Here is a 23,922-nt window from a genome sequence, read left to right as displayed (position 1 = left end):
TTTAATGCCTCCCACAACTTTATTCATGGATTTGGTGAATTTGGGTGATGAAGAGGTCCTCTCTTAGCGAGCGTACACATGATCACTTCATACGTATGAAAGACACATAAGGCCACAGAGCAGCAGCCCACCACAGACCCTCATCTGACTGCTCTGTGAAATCTCCCATCTGGAGATCAGTTTATGGCCCTAAAAGCCAGATTTGTGCTCCAACGTTATTATAGACTGAACTGAGCGTTTCCTCACATGCCTTCCTTCCTTAATGCTGATGGTGGTATTTAATAAAAAAGGAAGTCTTACCCAAAGGGCCTTCAGCTTCCCCTTGTGCATCATGTGTTTCTGATTTCATGCCAGGGTCACTCAACATCCAGGTGATGGAAGATTCCCTCTTATAAACACACATACACACACATCACAAAAACACATTTTTGAACATCAGAGAGTGACTTTCTCCACATTACACGCTGACTCAAAGACTTCAAATAACACTTTGAGAAAGACGCCCAGAGCTACTAATGCGTGTTTTCGAAACTCACTTGCTCATGTACTATGAGTAGCGGTGACCACACTGATGACAAGTTACAACATTTTTTAGGCAGTAAATAAACATGTCAGGAGTCAGAATAGTTTGATATTTTTAGATCAGTCATTCTCATTTTTTGGGGTTTTTTCACACGTGAGCCCTTAAAATTAAGCAATATCTGCTCGTGACTTCTCATCACAGGGTAGGATGACTAATAAACGGTTGACTTTTAGAGGTCAAACTATTCAGTATTCAGAGGTAAATATGCATAATTTTGAGATAGATATCAGTGTTTCCCCACACAGGCTTTATTGGGGGGGGCTGCTCAGGTATATTGATAAACACCCAAGTAAGAAAAAAAGAAAGTAATTAAAAAAAATATCTGTCTGAGATAACGACGCAACCTGCGACATCTGCGATCAATTAACGAGTCTACAAGGACACGGTTTGCATCCGGAACCAGGGGTATTAACTAGCCGCATTCATTCAACTGTTTTGTTGTTTTGTTCCGTCTTTGCTTGGTTGTCTGTTTTATCCCGGATGTATACCCACCACCTTATCTGTCCTGTGTCTCCTGGTCTTGTCTGGATTATTGTTTGTGAGTTTTGTCTACGCGTTGGATTATCCTGTTCCCTTTTGTTTATGTAGTGTTTTGCCCATGTGCTCTCCTTGAGTTTTTGGATGTTTTTGTTAGCTTATTATTTAAATAAAACTTTTATAACTGCATTTGGGTCCATACCTCCTTCATTCATAGTATACCGTAACAATTATCAATTACCTATTTCTTGAATTATGCTTTTCAATGGCTGCTCATTTGTGAATGTATTGACATCATACCACATCATATGTCTACGACATCATGCAAGAACACTGGTACACTTTCCTTTACATAAAGACATTTCCACTATGAATTGATGCATACAATGTCACCAAAATGAAGGAAAGTGTCTGATGCTCAGTGTTATGGGACCAGTTTGTCTGGCCTTCTGATGTTATATTACTATGAATCTCTCTTTTGTTTTTCTTTGTCTGTCAAAGCACCTTGTTTTGTTTTGGTTTTATGTTATCATCCATCCATCCATTTTCTACCGCTTATCCTGTATTCAGGGTCGCGGGGGGGCTGGAGCCGATCCCAGCTGTCATTGGGCGAAGGCAGGGTACACCCTGGACAGGACGCCAGTCCATCGCAGGGCCGACATGTAGAGACAAACAACCATTCACACTCACATTCACACCTACGGGACATTTAGAGTCATCAATTAACCTATCCCCATCCTGCATGTCTTTGGACTGTGGGAGGAAGCCGGAGAACCCGGAGAGAACCCACGCTTACACGGGGAGAACATGCAAACTCCACACAGAAGGAACCCGGGCCGACCCGGGAATCGAACCCAGGGCCCTCTCGCTGTGAGGCAAGAGTACTACCCACTACACCACCGTGCAGCACTAAGTTATCATTATTATGATTATTATATCTAGTATTATCCATGGTATGTTGTTGTTTTCTTTAGCTTTTTTTTTTTTTTTAGCCTTGCACTTTTTAATCACATGGCCCATTTATGGTCACTCCAACATGATTCCTTCTAATATTTTAGAATGCCTCGTTTGGCACTTTGTGACTCATGTCTTTGAAAAGTGCTTCATAAACACATTTTACTTTCGTACTTCTGTAACTAATTGTCTTTTTGTACAGTTGTTCTTGTTCCCCAGATGTTGAATCCCAATGACTCATAGTGATCATGTGACGTTTCCTCTGGCACCCCGACAAGGAGACATTAGTGGTTGTTAGTGGAATGTGTCAAACACCTCTATGATGATGGATTGCCATGAAATCCGACTCTATTATTTACTTTCTATTTATATATTCAGTTGTAATGGTGGAAAAGGTATTCCAAGTACCACGGTGTAGAAATCTATCTATCAAGTATATATCATCATTCTGCATGGTGAGTACTGTACCTTTAGTACTTTAAGTGTAATTTTATGTTTTATATGTGATCACTTTAATGGTGCAGCTGGTTAAGCTTTTGAAGCCGATTTATTTAACTGCTGGGTAGCTTGTGAATTCCCCTCAGGATCAATAAAGTTTCATCTTTAGCTCTTAAAATTATAATTTATTTGTTGATTGTACTTTGTAATTGATCTTGCAAAGGACACCACAAATTTTTCTCCAACTACGATCAAAACGCCAACTTGTTATTCTTTATCTTGTTGTTGTTGCTTCTTATTTGGGGTGCAGACAATTATATTTTAAATCTTAAATTAAAAGATTAAAACACTTTTATTTTCGATTATGTATTTTAAATAAGAGCTAGTTCAAGTTAGAATGATATCATTTCCTTTGTAGAAGATCCCTTGTGTGTGAGGCAGGGAGGGCAGACAGGCAGAGCTTTGTTTTAAAGCGCTTCGAGGAAACGAAACCCTGAAGGTGGTCAATCATCGGTTTGACACGGATTCCAAATCTGACTGAGAACTGTTTCACATCGGAAGCATCCAAATAATGAAAGAGAACTCTCCTCTGGCGTCCTGATTAAGAGGAACAAGCAACCAGCTGATCAGTTGGTGGCAACTCTGTTGGCAGACTCTGCCACATGAAACCGGAATGACTGCCGTCACCCAGAGGTCCCATCGACCTGCAGACGGCCGCTGGGTTTCAAATGCAAACGTAGTCCCTAGTGAACTGGTGACGTTTCACTCGTTTAATCCAGTCAAATGTGATCCAGTCAGTCACATGTTGTCTAGTTTTCTAGTCCAAGCGTGTTGGAGGCCAACGTGAAAAACACAGAACACTAAAGGCCCTCTCCAGAGCCAGTGTTTGGTTTGTCCGTTCTGGGCTTCTGTAGAAACATGGCGGACTCCGTGAAGAGGACCTGCTCTATGAAGATGTAAATGGCTCATAATAAGGTATCAAAAAATAAATAAAAAAAATCTTATTGTCAGGCGATTTAGTAAAAAAAAAACACTTTGTCAAATAAAAATGTTTGTGTCCCATGTTGACATTCCTTGTGTAATATTTTGTACCTACTAATCTGTTTTTCTCAATAAAATGATGCTGATGGTGTAAATAATTCAACCTGAAAGCTTACTTTATGTATGTTCTCTCACTGGTGATTTTTTTTTTCTTAAATTTTTGTATTTTAGTGTTATCTATTATTAAATCACAACATCATGTAATACCAGTCTTCTAACGTTTTGTTTTGTTTTTGAAATCACTGCAGTTGACACATTGTGCCACTAGAGGTCAGTACAGGCATATACTTGACTCGGGAATGTCATGTTTGTCAAACCTATTTTTTTAGCGGTTGCTCTGAAGATGTAATGTTACTCAATTTAGATTAGTGAAAATACTAAAAACGACTAAGACACTAAAACATCAAATATTTAACTTTTCATGATGCTTTTTTCAAAGCATGTGGAAAACCAAGGACCACCTGACACATTTCACCACTAGAAAAAACATGAATGTGTATGTTTTGCGTTGTCATTTTCCAGTGGTGGCACAGGTGATTCATGACTCTAAAGAGTGCATTTTTTTAAAGAAAAGACAAAAGTTGAACTGTTATTTTGGCCTCCAGCAGCATCACTTTAACATTCTTTAAATGCAGGATTTTGTCCTGAACTGGAACATCTTTATATATTCTGATATTGGTATTAATTGGTATTACATAACTCACCTCCCTTGAATGGCGCTAGCTGCTCGCTGCTAGCTGCTCTGCGGCGTCACCTCGGCTCACCTGGGAGTTCAGTTGGGTCCTCACTGCCAAGATGGCGACAGCCGGAGGAGCTAGCTAGCGAGCCAAATGTAACGGCTTTGTTGGTGACGTAATACACGGTTACAGCCTGGTGTAACAACGGTTTTGGTCTCCAAGATCATATACCGTTCACGACTACGATATGTGGGGGCCTTTTTATAGTACCAATTTACCTCGATGCCATATCAAGCTAGCTTTTATCTGTCTGCAACGGCCTCAGAGCGCCATCTAGTGGACCACAGAGGTGTTGCAACTAGTTAATTAAGATAGCTAGCTAGATAGCTAGCTAGGTAGATAGATAGGTAGATAGCTAGGTAGGTAGGTAGGTAGGTAGGTAGGTAGATAGATAGATAGATAGATAGATAGATAGATAGATAGATAGATAGATAGATAGATAGATAGATAGATAGATAGATAGATAGATAGATAGATAGATAGATAGATAGATAGATAGATAGATAGATAGATAGATACTGTATGATTATAGATTAAACTAACCGGCAGTATATAAAGTAGTTCAAATGAGCTTCATCATTACCAGCTGCAACATTAAAGTGATGAACACATGAATGCATCTTAATTATAATACTTTTGTTCTTTTAAATGATGTAGACTCGACATGCTTCTGTTCTGGTAAACCTTCCCTTGATGACACCTGCTCTTCGCGTTTGGACCCAAAACCCCAGAACAGGAAGCCAATACCCATCAGGATCTATGTGGAGTCTCAGCCGGGAGCCAGCCCCGCCTTCCAGTCGAGGGAGTGTCCCCAGGGCTGGAGGACGCTACTGTCCTTAAAAAAAAGTGCAAACAACTGCACACCTCCATTCATTTGTGAGTCACAGGTAACAGGTTGCAGGTTAGACAGCGACAGCAGCACTCCTCGCTCCGCCAACCCAACCAACTGGACTGTTGCTGTTTTTATTATTGTTGTTGTGGCTGGTGATGACATCTTATTTTATCACAGTCAGTGCATGAACATTGGATTGTGTGGCCGCTTTGAGAGAAGGAGGATAAACACACGCATAGATGGAGATTGAAAGTATAATGGCAAATAATACTCTGATTAAAGCCAGAGAAGGTAAGAGAAGGTTTTTCTTTTCTACAGAATTTGTCCAAAAACGTATTTTCTCTGTGATTGTTACTAGACAAAAGAGACATGTAATCTTTGTATTTGTCATGAATATATTTATAGAACTAAATTTAGACCAAACAAGAGGCTGATTATAATATATAATTTGAGTTTGAGTTTGAACGGTAACTTCCCTAAACAACTCCGTGTTGAAGGACGAGACGGGACCAAAACTGTTGACACATTACAAGCTCGGAGCCTTTATTTTGTCCTCAAATGATTGACATTCCTGGTGAACAAATCGACTGCAGAGGGAAAACTGAAGTATTACATGTACCACACTTGTGCTGTTACCTGTGAGTTAGTCAACAAGTGTGCTTTGGGGAGATTGAGCTGTCATGTTCACGTGACAGCATGGCCACTTCAGGGTGAAAGTAAGTAATGCGGTCCCACAGGCTTTGCCTACCTGTTCCCAGAGCTATAAATAGTTCATTCACTGTAGCATACTATTGTCTGAAACCTGACGGGCCAGGCACGCACGCATATAGGCTACACTACGGGTGCACGGTTGTGACTCATTGTTAATAGACGCATTTATAGCCATCATCTCTCCGATGATGTATGTTTTCACAACATGACTCCGGGTTCTTGTGTCTGCAGGTGGAGGCAGTAAAGGCAGGAGCTGGAAGTGGAAAGAGATGCTCCGCTTCTCCCACATTAGTCAGTGTATGGACCTGGCCATGAACATAGGTGTGTGTGTGTGTGTGTGTGTGTACACATCTAAATACATGTCGATGTTCTGCTGCATGGTTTCACACCTCATTCATTTCTCCATCAGAGCGAGACTACTACAGTCTCTGTGTGAAGCAGCCCATCGGCAAGAAACTGTTCCAGCTCTTCTGTCGGAGTCGACCTGATCTGCAGAACTACATCTCCCTGCAGGATTCTCTGGTACACTTCCACCTGTCTGTCACTGTTAACAATTCGAGTAAACCTAATTAATTATATCACCAAAACACAACAAGGTGGAGCCCAATCCGTCGTTGCAGTGCAGGAAAAGCTTCTTTTTTAATTAAGTTCAGTCACTCTAAGTCTGAGGACAGCGTCATCTGTGTATTTCACCACAAGTTTATTATTAGGCGTGGGACGTGAGTCACAATAAAACATCCTGGTATCTCCTTACATGTAAAAAATTATTTTTAGACACGTCGTTTTGGTGAAAATCCATTAAATAATCTTAAATAAGATGATCATGAATTATATGGACTCATATCTGGTTCCATTAATAAAGAAAAAATCTATTTCTTAGACTCACACAACTTTTTCAAGTCACTCGCAGCGATATTTACGATAATCCCGATAACGTTTTTTATCCCTATTTATAATGGTACACCGACTATGAGAAAGTGGGCAGTCGATATTGTACGCTGGATGTGACCACTGCAAAAATGTCCGTTTTAGTGACGCGATAATAAATTCAGGATATCGTGGATATCGTGAATGAGTTTTACTGGCCTGGACACATTCGTACTCGCTTCTGCACACGTGCATCCATTTCTTCTTCGTCTTCTTCAGGATGCCTTTGAGACGAAGTCGGACGAAGAGAGGAGAGCTTTCGGCATCAGCATCATTCAGAGATTCTTCATGAGTCAGGTGTGACAACGACACACATAACATAAACCAGTTCTGCATCCACTCTGACAACCACACTAACGATATTAACGCCGTTTTAAACGTCTTCGCCCACGTCGCCTCAGTCCAATCAGTGTGTGTCCGTCGTGCTGAAGCGTGAACAGAGCTGCATCCAGAGACTGGAGCTCAACCCCTGTATGGACGTCTTCCATGAATGCAGGGAGTAAGTCTGCACATGCTCTTTCTGGTCACACGTTTGTTTAAAAGTACGGACTAACCTGTGTGTTTAATGTGTTAGAGACCTACATAAATACCTCTGTGGAGATCCCTTCATCCAGTACCAGGGGAGCATGTTTTTTGACCGTTTCCTGCAGTGGAAGATGTTGGAGAGGTCAGTATGTGTGTTCTGAAACAAGGAAATAAGACACGTAAAAGACAATGCATAAAAAAAAAAAAATCAGTGGATGGTTGGGTAGCTGGTTTATCTGCTTGTACGGGGAAGGCTCTGATGCATTCACTGTTGACTCTCTCTTTTTTTTTTTTAAACGGATTCCATTAATTCATGAAAACAACAACTTGTTTTACTCCTGAAGGCAACCCATCACCAAGCAGACGTTTAGACAATACAGACTTCTGGGGAAAGGAGGGTTTGGAGAGGTAAGACTGCAGCCACATCACCCTCACATTTCTCTGTCATAGATATTACTTCACTCAAAGGAAAAACTTGTCTTTCCATTTAGCTCTCTGTAGTTTTGTCCAGGGTTTTCAGATATCTGTCTCCAAGATATCTACCTCAACCTACAATAGATCAGAAGAGAGGTGAATTCATTTGTGATACTTACAGCTTCAAAATAGGGAATTATAAAGAATCGACAGTTGCATTTTTTCCAGAACCACTGCCCCTGCTTTAATAGGAAACTTCTCCAGTAGAAAAGCTCATAAAACCAGAACCAGGACAGCCTATGACATACTACAGTAACCTGAACAGCTTGGTAGCTAAGTAGCTACGGAAGAAGAAGATGATGCTTCATCAGAAAAGAGAGATAGAGGGGTGTTCTCAGGGGGTATACCTCCGGGTAGGGTCGCCCAAAGCAAAGTGGTCCTAGGGGAGGGGCTAAACCAAGAGTGAATTCTATATGAAACCGCCAGAAAGGAGTTGAAAGTGAACCCCCTTCTGGAACCAGACCTCGGAGGGGAGCTCCACGAAAAAGTCTACATGGAGCCGGTGCCCTGTGGGCCCACCGCTTGCATGGATAGGCATTGGGGTGTGTGAGTCGGACAGCAGACACAATGTGAGGACCTGGGCTTGCAAAACCATGGCATCACAGACTGGCTCTAAGGACATGGAACGTCCCCTCTCTGGCGGGGAAGGAACCAGAGCTGTTGCAGGAGGTAAAGCGGTGTCAACTGGATCTAATTGGATAGCAATGAGGGGGGAACCAAACTCTTGGCGAGGAGGGGGACTATCATCTTTTCTGGAGTTGCTCAGGGTGAGAGGCGTCATGCAGATATGGGAATATTCACAAGACCGATGCAAGGTTGGAGTTTTACCCAGGAAACAAGAGTCACTGGAATGAAGTTCATGGTGGCTGTTTGTACTTAGTTTGGGGAAACAAGGAAGTTCCTGAATACCAAGAAAGTAATCAAAACATTTCTTGGATGGAGTTTAAAAGTCAAGGGCATTTACCAATCAGGGAGGGCCTACCAATATATGCTATTTACTTGCATTACGGGAATTGTGGGATCCAGTGTTTTTGGAGTTTGACTCAAACCAGGATGTTCAGGAACCCTTTTATTCTGTCCCTCCAAAGTCCTCCGACTTTATGGAAGTGCAATACTAAGTCATGTGTCACAATCTTAACCTTTCAGGTGTGGGCTTGTCAGCTGCGAGCCACAGGAATGATGTACGCCTGCAAAAAGTTGGAGAAGACTCACGTGAAGAAGAGGAGAGGAGAGACCATGGCTCTGAACGAGAAGGAGATCCTGGAAGGGCTGAACAGCAGATTTGTGGTGAGATGATCACCAGTTAACCTCTTTCTGTTTAACCCGTGGAAATAAAGTAGTAGAATGGACTGTCCCATCAAAAATCCATAGAGCAGGTTGGTTGGAGCGGCAGACATTTTTGTATGTCCAGTTGCCACAACGACTGTTGCAGCGTAGCGACTATCAGTGGAGTCGTGATGTTAGAAAGCAGAGACATGAGGAACATTTAACTACTTAATGTTTCACCCTCACTCTTATCACACCGGCTCACTACTTTGTTTACATCATTTTAAGGAACAAGTGACACGTTAAAGCTGTGGAATTAGCAAGCTAGCTTACTAACTAACGCATCGGTGGCTAGTTAGCTATCTAATTCTTTACACCAGTAACAGAAAATGAGTTAGTGATTGACTCAGGAGAAGGACAAGCTAACTAGCTACCTAGCTAACTAGCCAGACAGACATCCGCCCCTTCTCTTCCTGGTGAGCTGTGACATCACTTTACAGCCCCATTGAGGCGTTTGTCACTACGACTACTAACAACTATCACCATTTTGTTTTGCATTTGTCACATGACCTACTGAAAACAGTTCAATGTCCATTCTACTCCTATTTCTTGGTTTAAACCTTTCGCTTTCTATCGTCTAAAAAAGAAGCTTTCAAGATCACATAAGAGATAAGTCTCTGGTGATATTCCATTAGTTTTCTATTGTGAATAAATTAACAAAAGACAAAACATCCAATGAAGAAGTACTGGCTTTGTAGCCATTAAAACCGCATCAACGAGCCTCACTGTTGCCAACATGCACTTCACGGTTCTCCGTTTCAGGTGAATCTGGCGTACGCCTACGAGACCAAGCACGCCCTCTGTATGGTTCTGACCATGATGAGCGGCGGCGACTTGAAGTTTCACATTCATAACATCGGCGTGGCCGGCCTGGACAAAAACAGAGTGCAGTTCTACGCCGCAGAGGTCTGCTGTGGTTTAACCCACCTGCATCAGAACTCAATATTATACAGGTGTGTTTATGTATTAGATGTATATTCAGATCCTTTAGTACAAGTACTAACTAACTAATACTCTATTACATTAAAATAACTAATAGCACAGTTATACTTGATTACAGTAACAATGACCACACAGTAAAATACCCTGTTATAGTTAAATAACTTACACCACACTGCCAAAGTTCAAGTATAAAAGTCCCGCATTGACAACAATGTAAGTTCAGTAAAATTATGTAATCAGAAAAATGTAGTTAAAAGTATTAAATCTGTGACTGATTATATATTTTATCATTAGATTATTATTACTGATGCATTTTAAACTGAAATGAATCGGTTGTCTGGTTTGTAAAAATAGTAAGAAATGAGACATGCACTAATAACATTAACACTATTAACATTATTACAACTGGAAACAGTTTACATTTTCTATTAATAGACTCATTTCCACTGTTTGTATAAGAAGACAAATTTATGACAAAACATTACATTTTAGAAACTCTTCACATAAATTCTGCTTTTTAAGTTACTAAAGCTGTCAAATAAATGCAGTGCAAGTAGGAAAGGTTTGCGTGTGGAATTGTATTTACTGACATTCCACTGCTGACTTTATGCAATATCTCCTCGCTGAACTTGCAGGGACCTGAAACCAGAAAACATTCTGCTGGACGACAACGGTATGTGCCGCCACACTAAAACACCTCCTGTTCACTAAACACACCGGCTCATGTTGGACAACAACACGCAGGAACGTCACATTCCAAACCACGGAGTCGTGACGAAATGACGTCCGTCTTCTCGCTCAGCTATTTTTAGCGGTGAAATTAACCGGAATGATAACAGTTCAAGTCGAGCCAGACGGCGGCACTGACAGGGGTTCAAACAAATGCAGGTGCAGGAAGTGAAAAGGCCTGTGGGACTCAGGTGTGGCGTCTATTTTAAGAAGCCTCTCTGCACCTGTTCCTTCATTCTCGGCATCGTGTTTCAGGCCACGCACAACTGACTTTTTGTCTTAGTCTTGATTGAGCACGGCAGGTTCCAGTGCTTAGAGCCGCCACATGGTTGTTTTAGTTCCAACAACTTCTTGGTTTGCCTCCTACATAGAGCCGGAGGGCGTGGAAGGAAAGAGATGATTAAACAAAGTCTGTCATCATACTTGTTATTTGTTCCCTGAAGGTCACATCCGCATCTCTGACCTGGGCCTGGCGGTGAGGCTGACTGAGGGGGGTCTGGTGCGCGGGAAGGTGGGCACGCTGGGATATATGGGTAAGAAAACACCTCACAGGACTGATGGAGGCTGTTGGCTAAGATGCTGATTTCTGCTGGTGGCTCTGTAAATAAACTAAAGTAATAACCTTTCATCGCTTAGTGTCCCTGCTGCTTTATGGGTAAAATAAAAATAATATACTATCTGAGGAAGCCTCAAGAGGCTATAGTGATCCATTCTCTGAGTCTGATCTATATATTTTTCTCTTCTGTGTTTCTAAATGCCTTAAAATGAAATGCATCTGTGAAACAGGTGGAGAAAAGAAAAGGTTTTGGAAGGCGACTTGTGTGTTTGTTGTTGTAATACTTATTTCAGCCACCAGAGGCCAAAGTGCACCACTAGTCCACACTCTAATTACCACTACACATTGTTTTCTTCCAGGTGAGTTTTAATTTGCCTGTTCTCACTCAAAAATAAGGACTTTTGAAAGATGATCCTTCACAAATTATCCTGGCAAAACGTTTTCACCTGGTCTTCCACAGTCATACACTGGTCTTCTGTATATTCATGAAAATAGCCAAAAAGTAATCGACATGCATAGGAATGTACAGTATGTTATCATCAACGTAGCGATGTCGCTAATATTTGAGGTTAATAAGACCTCAGAGTCCTGAACTGCGCTAAAAAGTGGGATTAAAATCTCCATAAAACCATGTACAAATCCAAGAGGAAAACACCAATATCTACATTATTATTGATCTGCATCCTTTCAGCTCCCGAGGTGATGGGCCACAAGAATTACGGGACGAGCGTCGACTGGTGGGGCCTCGGCTGCCTGGTTTATGAGATGACCTCAGGTTTGCCTCCGCTCCGGACCCGAGGAGAGAATCCCAACGCCTCCGAGATGGAGAGGAGGATCCAGTCGGAAGAGTTCGAATACAGCAACAAGTTCAGCAAGAAGGCGAAGGACCTCTGTTCCTCAGTAAGTCCAGAAACCCGTCGATCAAATCCAAAGTCCACCTTTTTCAACAAACTAAGCAGGTTTTTTTTCTTTCCTGTGTCGCAGCTGCTGACCAAAGACCCAAAAGCGAGGTTGGGCTGTGGGAGCTCAGGGGGGGCAGAAGTCAAGTCACATCGTTTCTTCAAGAAAGTAAACTTCAGGATGCTGGAGGCCGGACTCGTTACGCCTCCATTCAAACCTGATGTAGGTACCCTCATTGTTTGGTTTAAACGTCCGACGTGGGCCGCATCAACACGCTATGTCACAAGCAAACGCACTGCTAAGTTAACATGCAGAAGGATTGTCCATAATTTCGCAGGGACGATCATGCGAACAGCCGCATGCGTGTGTGAGTGACGGTCCAGCTCCATATCTGTCCACGACTTTGTTTGGCCAGCAGCTCAGTTTATTAGTCAGTTATGTTTTAGATTAATAATCTGAATCAGGAATATAATTAGCCATAACTTGTAATTATTATAAGTTCTAAATTAATTGTACAATATTTCACTCTGAAATGCTGTAATGTCAAGAAAATCAATATCAGAAAATGGGAAGTACCTCAGAATTGTACTTAAACTTTCTTCCACTTGTGGTTGATAAATGGTGTTTTTCAGAGGAAGGAGTAATACATTAAATACATTTCAGTCTGTTCTTACTGTCTGTTTTTGCCCCTATAGCCCAGACTGGTGTACTGCAGCGACGTGCAGGACATTGAAGAGTTCTCTATCGTGAAGGGGGTCACTCTAGACCAGAAAGACACCGACTTCTACTCCAATTTCAACACAGGCTGCGTCCCCATAACATGGCAAAACGACGTACGTTCATATCCTGTCATTTCTGTCACAATGTCAGTCCAGACTACAGAATCAGGAACCTCAGTGTCTTCCTCTTCCCGTCCTGTAGATCATAGAGACGGGATGTTTCAGGGAGCTGAACATGTTCGGACCTGATGGATCTAGATCTCCTGACCTCGACTGGTCCCAGAACCCTGAGAACCCCAAACGCAGCCTGCTGGACCGCATCTTCCGCAGAAACGTAAGAACATACTACTGCAGTGGTGGGAGGAATATACAGATCCTTTACCGTCGTAAAAGTACTAGTACCACACTGTGAAAATACTCCACAAGTAAAAGTACTGCACTCAAAACATTACTGAAGTATTGATGTTGCAGTTAAATGTTCCCCGTTAGTGTTTACTATCATATATGATGTTTCTGGATTAATATCACCGTGTATGTTCAATGTTTTAAAACATTAAAAAAAAAAATTCTTAATCCACTTTAGGAATTTCCTAGAAAAAAATGTACCAAGAAAAAAATGTAATAATCACTGAGATTAAGTGGCAGATTTACAAGAAAAACATCAATATAACATTTTAAAAAATGGGAAAATAAAATCCTCTGCGATCATAAAATCACACAAGAGGGGGAAAAAAAGTCTGATAATCTCTGAGAAAAACTGTAATCTGAAAAAGTAACTAAAGTACAATATTTGCCTCAGAGATGTGGTGGTGGGAAAAAAAGTACCTCAAAGTTGTACTTCCAGTACTTGAGTTAGTGTGCATTCCATTTCTCGAAGCTGAACGTTTCTTTCCTCTTAACAGCTTTCTTCAGAGCAGTCAGATGAAAGCAGACAGAGTTTGATTACCAGTGAAACCTACATGAAGTCAGGACTGGTCAGTACGGCGCTCTGAGGGCTATCCCAGCGCGTGCACACACACACGTGCACTCACACACACGTGCACACACACACACACACATACAGACTTCTTTAAAGAGGCGGAGACACAAACTACAACATATCCTGTAAATGTAAACAACTTTAATGTTTCTTTGTGTTTGTATTGATCTCCTTTCACTACTTGCTTTTGTATTTTTTTTTTCTCAGGTAAAAAAAAGAAAAAAATCTGAAATATGTAATTGTATTGTTCTGTGAGTTGATTCACCAACCGTCTATTTTTAAAATCAAGTTAATGTTTTTTTGTAAAGTACTTAAAAGCAGTATGACGCTACTTCTCCACTTATTTCACCAGTTGCACTGTTTTAGCTGAAATGGCTGAATAAACCAGTTTTTTTTTTTAATGCAGTGGTTCCGATTTAATGGATACAATATTACATTTGCATATAACAGTTGTCTTTCCTGACTTTTTCCTCAAACTTTTGCTCATTTCCCCACTAATACCTGGTGCTTCAATTCAGAAACGTCCTCCCTGCGGCGTTACAGCGGTGCCACCGTGTGGATTGCGATGCTACTGCAACCAAACCCCCCTTGTGTTTTGTTTGTTTATTTTTACCTGCACTGATGAGGTCGTTTTTTTTTTGTGAAGTTTATTTGTTTATTTGTCTGAAATAATAAGACAAATCTGGAGGCTGAATGTTGATGACCACCTAGTGAATGTCAAATCTCATGAATGAGCTGAAACTTTGTCCATGTAATATTTTTTTATTTCTTTTATTTAACCCAGAGTATAAAATAGTAAATAACTGACACACACTGCAAAACAAATAAAATTAGCAAAAAGACTGAATGCACTAAAAACTGCAGAATCCGCTCTCGTCTACAGACGATGTGACTCGTTAGAAGTCTGTTTGGCTGCAGCGACATGCAGAAAACCAGAAGTCCAACAGGAGACAGGCGGTGGGAGCCATCTACAGCACAACAATAACTTCAAAATATACATATTATAAAGCACCAAAAATGTTGGTTTAGTTGAGTGGAATGTCTGCTGATGGCACGTTATAAAATGACGATGGGCAGCCATCCATAATTAGCTTGGTGTGATATTAATCAGGTTTTAACTTCCTGTCTTGCAAAAACTTTATATCGCAAGAGCAGAAATCAGCCGTGGCTGTTCTGATTAGTGCTTTTTAACCGCCTGACGGCGGGACAATATTCAACTGTGTGTGGGGACTGAATTCATCCTTCCCAGGGGGGGCTGCGGCGTCCGTCCACGTCCGTCTCCACGTGGAACAGCATGTCGGCCAGCGTGTGTTCGATCACAGCTCCCGGGCCCATGTCGCTCATCTGAGACGGAGGGGGGGAAACAACCGCAGATCAATCGATAACTCAAGGAACCTCATATCCTAATTATTAGACCAACTATATTTTGATAAATGACTACAGCTCATTTCTCTACTACATGGAAAATAGTTAATTATGTAAACATGAAATGATATGAAAGATATGACCAACAAAAATAAATTAATTCTACCACCTCTTTTCTCAAATGTAACACTTTACAGTTTCTTTTAATATTTATTTTACAAAATATTAATAATCAATCTTTTTTTTCTAAATCCACATGAACCGCTCTTCACATCGGCATCAATTACATCCACCACACAGCACTTATAAAAACAATTTAAAAAATGAATAAAAAAGGTATAATTCCGACTAAATTTGTGCGGTTGTGAGGTTTGTAAAGGACGCGATTCTCTCACCGGCTGGTACTTGAGCTCCTTCGGAGGGTGTCTGAAATTTGGGCCGAAGTTGACCGATACCTGAAAAGAGAGAGAGTGAAGTTGATCACACAAAGGCAACTAAGGAAGCAAAAATAAAACAGAAATCCCCGACGCGAGCGGCATACTGACCGTGCAGCTCTTGTACAGTGAGATGGCGGGGAAGTACATGCCTTCAAACAGGTTTTCATAGGCTACACCTTGGCTCACTCCGTTTTTATAGAAGATCATCTGGAGGAAAACAAACAAACAAATGAGTTAACAGCAGCAAACACCAGCAGCTTTTGTACCTGGATTTAGGTGATTGGTTCTCACCCTGCTGGTGCTCATGGCCTTCAGGCTCTTCTCTGCTTTGTCCACGTAGTCCTTCTCTTCAAAGTACAGATAGCTCTTGAACTTAATCAGCGCCTGAAAGAAGAGCAGATTCACCATACAAGATTGAATATGTGTGTTGAGTCAGCGTAGTTCTCATCAGCCAAATTTTCCATTGTCGTATTTTTATGTGGAAACAAGAAACAATTCAAAATGGCCAAATTGGTGTCACCTTGTCCTTGTACGTGTCAGGCAGAGCCCTTGCCGTCTCCGTGGCGTCGGGCAGCTCTATGAAGAAGCCCAGCGTGTCTCCCTGACCGTAGCCTGACGAGTAATGTTTTCCTATTGACTGGTGAAACTTCGTGCCCTTCTTGCTGCGCCACGAGTAGCTAAACTTGTCGTAACCCAGAGGTGCTTGCAGGTTTCCTGCAATACAAATAAAAAAAAAATCCTTGTAGCATCAAAGATGATTTAAATTGGGTTGTAATGCTTCTTATTCCTAAATGTAAAGAGCTTTGCGTTGAAAATGAATCCTGCTGACCGAGGGGTTGAGACCAGCCGAGCCTGGCCGCCGTCTCTGGAGGCATTTCCTCAACGGTGACCTCAAAGTACCAGGAGCCCTTCCGGATACCGTGGGAGGCTCGCACCATGGAGTAGCCCTTCTCCCCGGTCACCGTCAGGCGGTCGTCAGAGATCTTCAGCTGAGGCGCTGCAACATGGACATGTGTTAGCTTACCGATACCCTGTTGTTACCCTTGTTCTTAGCGGGGCTACTTTAAGTGTGACTGTTTTAATAAGGGTTGATGTGTGAGCAGCGCTGATAGAGGACTGAACAGAACCACAAGAGGACAGTTTAAACATAGCTAACTAGAAGGATGGAGTCAACACATGAAATTTAAAGAGGAGAAAAGCAGGACACGCTCTGAGCTGGTGTCTGGATCAGCAGAACTCCATTCAAAAAACAAGGGAAATAACAAGCGCGACCAAATGTTCTGATAAAATGAGACGCAGCATCTTTTCTGAATCTGTCAAATCGTCTCCTGTAATTCATCCAACACAAGACATGTAAAATAATGATCGTGCTTTGATGGATAAAAACTATAAATAAAAAAACTATTATATAAAAATGAGGAAACAAATTGTAAAACTGTAAAAGTAGAGTACCTCTGTCATGCAGCGCCAGCAGCACCCTCTCATACAGACAGGCCCGGTACAGATCTCCAGGAATGGGTTTGCCGGCCCAGCAGTCCAGTTCCAGCTTATCCGGATCCGGAGCGTGAGGATCCGGCTCTGCAAGGATGTAGCGGTACCCGTCTTTATTAAAGGGGTGCTCCAGCGGGTAACCATGAGGAGGCAGGCGCTGGGCCGAGAACAGGGGGTCGCTGCCATGAGGGAGGAAGATATATATGCGTGACTTCACTCAGCATATCATTTGATAACGTGTGTGTGTGTGTGTGTGTGTGTGTGTGTGTGTGTGTGTGTTGACAGTTCTTCTACCTTCTGGTTCTTTTCGTGGCTCCTGCAGCAGAGCCCTCCTGTTGCTGCTGTTGTTTACGTTTGGCCCCTCTTCCTTTTCCAGGGCCGGGGGCCAAAGCACCTTCAGGACAACACAAGTCAGATCAACATTAAAGAAAATGCATGCATGCACACACACGCACGTGCACACACGGGCAGTCGGTGGCAAAGGCAACATACGATTAGTTGCCAGTTATGAGGTACACCTGTGCACCACCGGTCTCATATTTTGTGTATTCCCCTATATTTTGATAATTGAACCATGAATTCCACAAACAACGATTCCAGTCATTCCCACAAAACACACCATTCATTCTACATTAGGTGGCAACTTTCTGCCAATTGAAATTCACTTTTAACTCTTTCCACACCGACAATGCCAAGACTGCCACTAGCACAAACACACGTAAAGACTTGGACACAGGGTGAAAGCAGGTTATTAGGCATGTTGGTGTACATAGGGAAAACAGCAGGCACAACAAGGCAGGAAGTAGTTGGTGTGGCGGTTTTTTCCAAACACTATGAGCCTCTTCAAGGTGACACACATTGTTCTCTCGTAACTTTGGGGAGGCAGATGCCGTTATTCATTCACACAAAGAAAAAAAGTCTAAATCAAGGTTTCCAGGCCAGGGGAAATATTCAGAGAAAAAAACATTCCAAGATTAAAGTAAAAAATGTAGAGCTACAGCATCTGTGATGTGTTGAGGTTGATCCAAGCCTTCAACACAAAAAAAAAATCTGATTTTTTAATTCTATTAAATCTATTTAATCTCAAGAGAATATTCAGGAAGGGAGAGGCTGAGGCTAATTGGTATTGGATGAAAGGCAACGGCAAATAAAAAAATAGCTGACTGCCCTCACATGTCGATTACAGAGGACCAGAATGTGATTTCAGCATTTCAGTGTGGAGATTTTTACGGAAGTCAGAGCCCATTCGCAGCAAGCCAGAGACAAGGAAGGTATGTTCATCAATCAAAGGGGGGGCAAAGCTTTTGGGAGGGAGGAAGGGGGGCGGGGACCAAACATGTGCAAAAAGCAGACAGGGGGGGGGAGTTGGGGTTGGGGATTACGACTGGACGTGGATGAAGTTGCCCACAAGATGCTAATTGAAGAACCTCAGGGCCAACTTCTATCCAGAAGGTTACAAGACACAAAAACAGATCAGCTCCAGATGCCAAAATACCAAATATTCACCTGAGAAAGAAGATCCACCTGGAACACAATGCACAACATCGCCATGGTCATCACATTTCAAAGGCAGAACACAAAACTTCTCCACATTAGCATGTCTAAAACGACTAGACATTTGTCGATGTCTACGATGAAGGAATCCTAACGTCTCCCATGGTACCGCGCTGCTTCACCACATAAAAGAAAATATTTCGTTATTGTTTTCATTGAGAGACACCTAGAAAATTACACTGCATGTGTTTAACATGCTCTTGGGAGTTTATACATCCCCCCCCCTCGTTGGCCTTTTGTGACACAGAATGGTGAAACCAATACTTTCATTTGTGTTACTCGTAAAACGTATGTTCCTACCATTCAGCCCACCGGCAGTGGGAGCAGCTGTGGTCTGTTTCTGTGTGTCATACGAGGGTCCGATGTTTCCCAGGTCCTGCAGTAGGGCAACGGAAACTTAAAATTAGCTACAAACACGACATGCTCCATCCTACAGTCTATAGGACAGCCGAGTGGTGGATACCTGGTCCAGAAGGCCAAATTTAGGGTAGTCCTCCTCTGGGTCTTTACTGCCGGGGTCGGGGTGTTCCTTCACCAGGAAAACGTCTCGCTCTTTACTCTGGAAAGTTAGCACAGGTTCCATTACAAAGCTCTATATACAAGTCTGGTCAGTCTAGTGTTAAGTGTGGCAACAAAAGCAAAAAGGAGCATATTGGATTTAAATGGCTATGTCTTATTATATTAAACAAAATTACGGCTAATAATAGATTTTGATGGAATTTTTACAAGCCTCTGAAAATGGCCAGCAACAAGAAAGTCTACTCCACAAAATTACCATCGTCTTCACTATGTTGTTGGGCCACGTGAGCTTCCCCGGTCTCTGACGCGTCGTCATGCACTCCCAGTATTTGTCAATGAACGGTATGATATCCTGCAGGGAGACAGCAGACACATACAAATAATTCCATGAGTGACCGTAGTTGTATTCACACCAGGAGATTTTCACCACACTTTCACTCGTATATATTTTTTTTTAAGAAGTTGAATACAGTTTAATACTTCCACCCGTCTCAACAGTCAGAATTATTGTAAAGAAAAATATATATATTTTCATGTGATAACTTTATTTATTTAGCAAGAGCAGATAAAGTGCTTCAAAAAAGAACAAAGTGACCTGACATAAATACAGACTTGGGAAGAATAAAACACAGTATCTTTACTGAAAGCCAGGTCACGTTTACTTGAAAAGCTCTATATCACATCCACGTGAGCAAAGGGCTTTAGACGTCCAACTAAAAGTTATACGCACCTTGTCTTTGGAGAACATTGTCTTTGGATGCTCGTCTTGTGTTCTGGACCTCCATGTCAGGTTTGCCAGCGCTGTGAGACACATCTCCTTCAGGTCTGAAACACAGAAAGGTCAAAAACGTTGGGCTCAAGTAGAACAAACAGCTTAAATCCACTGCGGTTTCAAGGTAGTTGCAACACACAGAACACCTACTAGCTTGTTTTCTGAGGAAGTACGTGTTGCCACTGTGATGGCAGACGTTGCAGTGAAACACATAATTAGTCATGAAGGGAAGACAGGTTCTGTAGAGAAGGAGAAAAGGTTGCATCGTTAAAACTATCAGCGCTGTACAATCGTAAAACTGCTGACATTCGAATAGCTACACGTACGCGGTGTCAATGCCAAATGTGTCTGCAGTGAACCACTTCATGCACAAGGCACACTGGAGCTCCACCTCTCCCAGCTGCCTGCCGCTCTCCTCATCGCCAGACCCCGTCAGAGCGTCGGCAGCCTCAGAACCTTCACCGGCCGTTTCCTGCGTGACACAAAGTCTGCTTAGAAACCCTGACTTATGATGGGTGTCACGTGCACTTCAACGAAACACAATCAATGTAAACGTAAAGTCATAATAATAATAATAATAATAAGTTACCATTCCCTCTTTGCCGTTGGATGATTCCGTATCCATGCTAGTGGGAAGTTCCCCAAATGCAGCATCACTGAATGTCAACAGGAAGATAAATCAGGTGACTACACAGTTACACAAAAAGGTAGTAAATTCATATCAACTGGTAAAAAGAACTGAAAGAATCCTTACAGCATGAAACTGCACCGGTTTTAAATCACAGAGGAAAATCAATAAGCTATTTTTTTAAATTAATGTCTTAACCATTCTCTATTAAGCGAAAATACACATCACAACGTTTTCAAAATTGTCAAAAATTAGAGAAATGAAAGGTATCATCATCGCAGTAAGTCTGTCGAAGACAACAACTAACACAACATATACAATTCACTATCCTCTTACCCTTGTTTTTAATGCAGGACTTACTTGTAACTTAATATTTCTACACTGACTTGTACTTAAAACATGGTCTGAATACTTCTTCCACCATTTATACCGATCAAAAACACATTTAGTTCGCAATTATTAATTGTTTATATGAATCTAAGATAATTAGAGGGACACATCGATGTTCGTAAAGTATTAAATAAAGCTCAGTGCACGCAATTAGACGTGCCGACACACAGGTAAACATTAAACTATGAGATATGTTGACGTTTTCTCCTTACAAAGAGCAGCTAAGCTGTAACGGTCTGTGGTCGACTCGGCGTCTCAGTGGAGCGCTAACGTTAGCATGCTAGCTGCTAAGAGCGTTTACAGTTAAACAAAAGCGTGAATGTTGTTTATAGCTTCACGTAAAAATCTGAATGGGGAACTATACGGCTCGTGGCTAAAAACACAACACGCACGAAGGACACATACCCGTCTCCGGGGTCCGGTTCGGTTGTAGCAGCGCTGCCCGCCTCTCCTTCAGACGCCATGTTTCAAATCAATGAAGAAAAAAAAGAAAAGCATCAGTTTCCGGGTTGCTGCCGCGGTTCGGCGCGACAGCGACACCGCAGGTTCCACAGGGGTACTGCATCTTACCGCCATACTAAAATTGCACATCTGGAAAAACTTTAAATGTGTAATTTATAACTTTAGAGGAAGAGTAATATTGTTCTACTTCATATTTACTACAATGGGACAGTTTTGTTTTGTGTTTACTGTCTTGTTTCTGCAGGCTCTTGCTTTTGGTTGGAGTAGATTATAATGTTTACGGTGGAAGCTTTGTGGTAGTCGGGGCACTGCTGCTGATTTGTAGTCAAATCCACTCACAGTTTCCTCACTGGATGACGGATTTGTGGTTGGGATCTCTGCCGATCCAGAAGCAGCCAGGAAGCCAGCAGCCATGTGGTTCTGGCTGAAACCTGCTGACAACTTTTACTTTTCCTCCCTACATTTTAAAACAAATATATGTAAACATACACACACTCACATTTTCAACAGGCTTGTTTCTTTAGTTTTAATGTATTTGAGGGGAATTATTATTATTTTGCTTATTAATATGACTGAGATTCAGTAACCTTTTAAAAAAACAGCCAGTAGAAATGTCCTTCATAGGGATACTTTTTAACCACGTTCTATCATTTTTGTCTACAGCAAATTGGTATCACATTATTACATCTGTGTGAACACCAACAAAGAGAGTGCAGACAGTGTTGGTGGATTTATGAGCAGTAAACGTTCCTAAACCAGCAGCCGACTGCGTGTTTTGACGTGCAAATGTCGCCACATTTCCATGAACCCTTTTACAAAGTGAAGAGCGACGTGATAAGCTTTGTGGTGGCAGCGAGACCACCCCACGTACGCTGTGAGGGTCAAACATTATCCAGAAGTTTATGCGAGGCCTTTCGGGAAACTGTGTAAAAGAGACGCGGAGGACAAAGACAAAGTGTGCCAGCAGATCTCTCACAAAGGAGCCAGGAGAATGCCGAGAGCACCCCTGGGTGCTGCAATAAATGCCTTCAAGTCATTGTTGGCAGGATAACAGTTGTGTTTTCTCCTCCTCTTTCCTCTTGCAATGGAGACACATCTGTGTTCCTGTGAGGATTTTACCAACACTGTTTACTTATTTATTTGATTTAGGTTTTTGACTTTAACTCGTTCTTATATCTGACTCATTTATTCAAGTTTAACTTCTCTTGATTATTAAGAAAAAAATATTTGACATTTGTGAGTTTAACTTGCATTCAACTGGTTTCCAGTTAAAGAAAAAAAGGAGAAGAAGAGTTTTATCATATTTTTTTTCCTTTTATCCTGTCTCCACCAACTTACATTTTCTGCCTCCATCATCAGATTTTATTGTCATTCCATCAAACCGTTTCTCAGGCCCTATAGGTGCTAACAGACACAACATAATACATATACATATAAACTGTACAACAAGAGCTAATTCCACCTAAGAAGATTCCCCCCTGAGTCTATCCACTTCCCCTTGTCCTGTGGACACAAAGCTGAGGGTCAGAGAGGGTCAAAACTACTGGTGACATCTGCTAATTGTCCCGATTGGGACGGCCTCTCGCCTCCTTTCAATACCAGCAGCTCTGCAGGCGTCTGCAGCCAGGAGGCTCGGTGGCAGCTGCTAGCTTCATGAGTGGCCTCAGGATCAGTGACCCCCAGGGACCTCCGAGGACCCTCCTTTACTGCATGAGGAGGAAACTCACACCCATAATGTGGATTTAGAGATGCCACTGTTACCTGAATGGTAAAGTTAATGGAGCAAATGGAGGCAGATAAAACCGAGGATGCAGCCAATAACACATAAAAGAGGCTGTGATGGAGAGTAATTAAGTACATTTACTCTACAATTTGGGTACTTTAGTATTTCCATTGTGTGCTACTTCTATACACTAGACCCAGAAGGAAATATCTCACTTATGATTGTGGCCCTCAGGAGGGGCCCGGCGCCTATAGGTTGGGAACCGCTGCACCAAACTAGCTCACTAAGTAGTTAAAAGTACAACAGTAACATGATCCATCTGATAAAGTCAGTCACAGGGGATGTTTTACTGAAAAATAAATAATATATTGGCAATTATTATATATTAGTCTATTTTTTAATTACCTTAAATAGACAATCCACTAATATTTGGCATTTTTTCAGCTAATAGCTTAAACAACTAATTGTTTAGTTAAACTAATAAGTCACATGTAAAGTTGTTAACTGTGATTGGTTATCCCTCTTGTTTTTATGTGAAATACTTTGTAATTTGTTTTGATAAGTGCTAATGAAATGAATTAATTAGTTAATAGGCTTGAAGTGGCTGCAGGGATCACATGACCAGCAGCTCTCATAAAGTTGTTACAGACTACTCATTAAACCGAAGTGCCTTGGGGCAAGTTGCATTCAACAGGACAAACGGCTCTTTGGAGACACACGAGAGAGAAAAG

General features: G+C 41.8%; 2 protein-coding genes across 3 annotated transcripts; one reads left to right on the top strand and one right to left on the bottom strand.

The window, feature by feature from the left end:
* The first annotated feature begins 5,117 nt into the window (after nt 1-5,117).
* grk5 (G protein-coupled receptor kinase 5) lies at nt 5,118-14,249 on the top strand. The gene is made up of 16 exons (XM_084034932.1): nt 5,118-5,353; nt 6,005-6,094; nt 6,183-6,295; nt 6,920-6,997; nt 7,102-7,199; nt 7,275-7,367; nt 7,570-7,633; nt 8,846-8,986; nt 9,788-9,978; nt 10,603-10,640; nt 11,140-11,229; nt 11,944-12,152; nt 12,237-12,374; nt 12,848-12,985; nt 13,074-13,205; nt 13,774-14,249. Exons 1-16 carry the CDS (start codon nt 5,302-5,304, stop codon nt 13,861-13,863), a joined length of 1,755 nt encoding a protein of 584 aa, XP_083891058.1. The 5' UTR covers nt 5,118-5,301; the 3' UTR covers nt 13,864-14,249.
* A 330-nt stretch (nt 14,250-14,579) lies between these two features.
* Nucleotides 14,580-21,473, bottom strand: ash2l (ash2 like, histone lysine methyltransferase complex subunit). 2 transcript variants are annotated; one of them, XM_084034930.1, is made up of 17 exons: nt 21,412-21,473; nt 20,578-20,644; nt 20,315-20,460; nt 20,139-20,227; nt 19,947-20,041; nt 19,473-19,568; nt 19,161-19,256; nt 18,998-19,073; nt 18,650-18,667; nt 17,438-17,537; nt 17,105-17,322; nt 16,482-16,649; nt 16,173-16,366; nt 15,944-16,036; nt 15,761-15,859; nt 15,611-15,670; nt 14,580-15,194 (listed from the first exon to the last, which is right to left on the bottom strand). In XM_084034930.1, exons 1-17 carry the CDS (start codon nt 21,468-21,470, stop codon nt 15,087-15,089), a joined length of 1,782 nt encoding a protein of 593 aa, XP_083891056.1. In that variant the 5' UTR covers nt 21,471-21,473; the 3' UTR covers nt 14,580-15,086. The 2 variants fall into 2 exon arrangements, with proteins under 2 accessions (XP_083891056.1, XP_083891057.1); XM_084034931.1 differs by lacking the exon at nt 18,650-18,667.
* Between the last annotated feature and the right edge of the window lie 2,449 nt (nt 21,474-23,922).

The sequence above is a fragment of the Eutrigla gurnardus genome, assembly GCF_963514095.1.
Source record: "Eutrigla gurnardus genome assembly, chromosome: 19".
Lineage (NCBI taxonomy): Eukaryota > Metazoa > Chordata > Actinopteri > Perciformes > Triglidae > Eutrigla > Eutrigla gurnardus.
The sequence above is the reverse complement of the archived record's forward strand: the minus strand, read 5'-3'. Positions and strand labels throughout refer to the sequence as shown.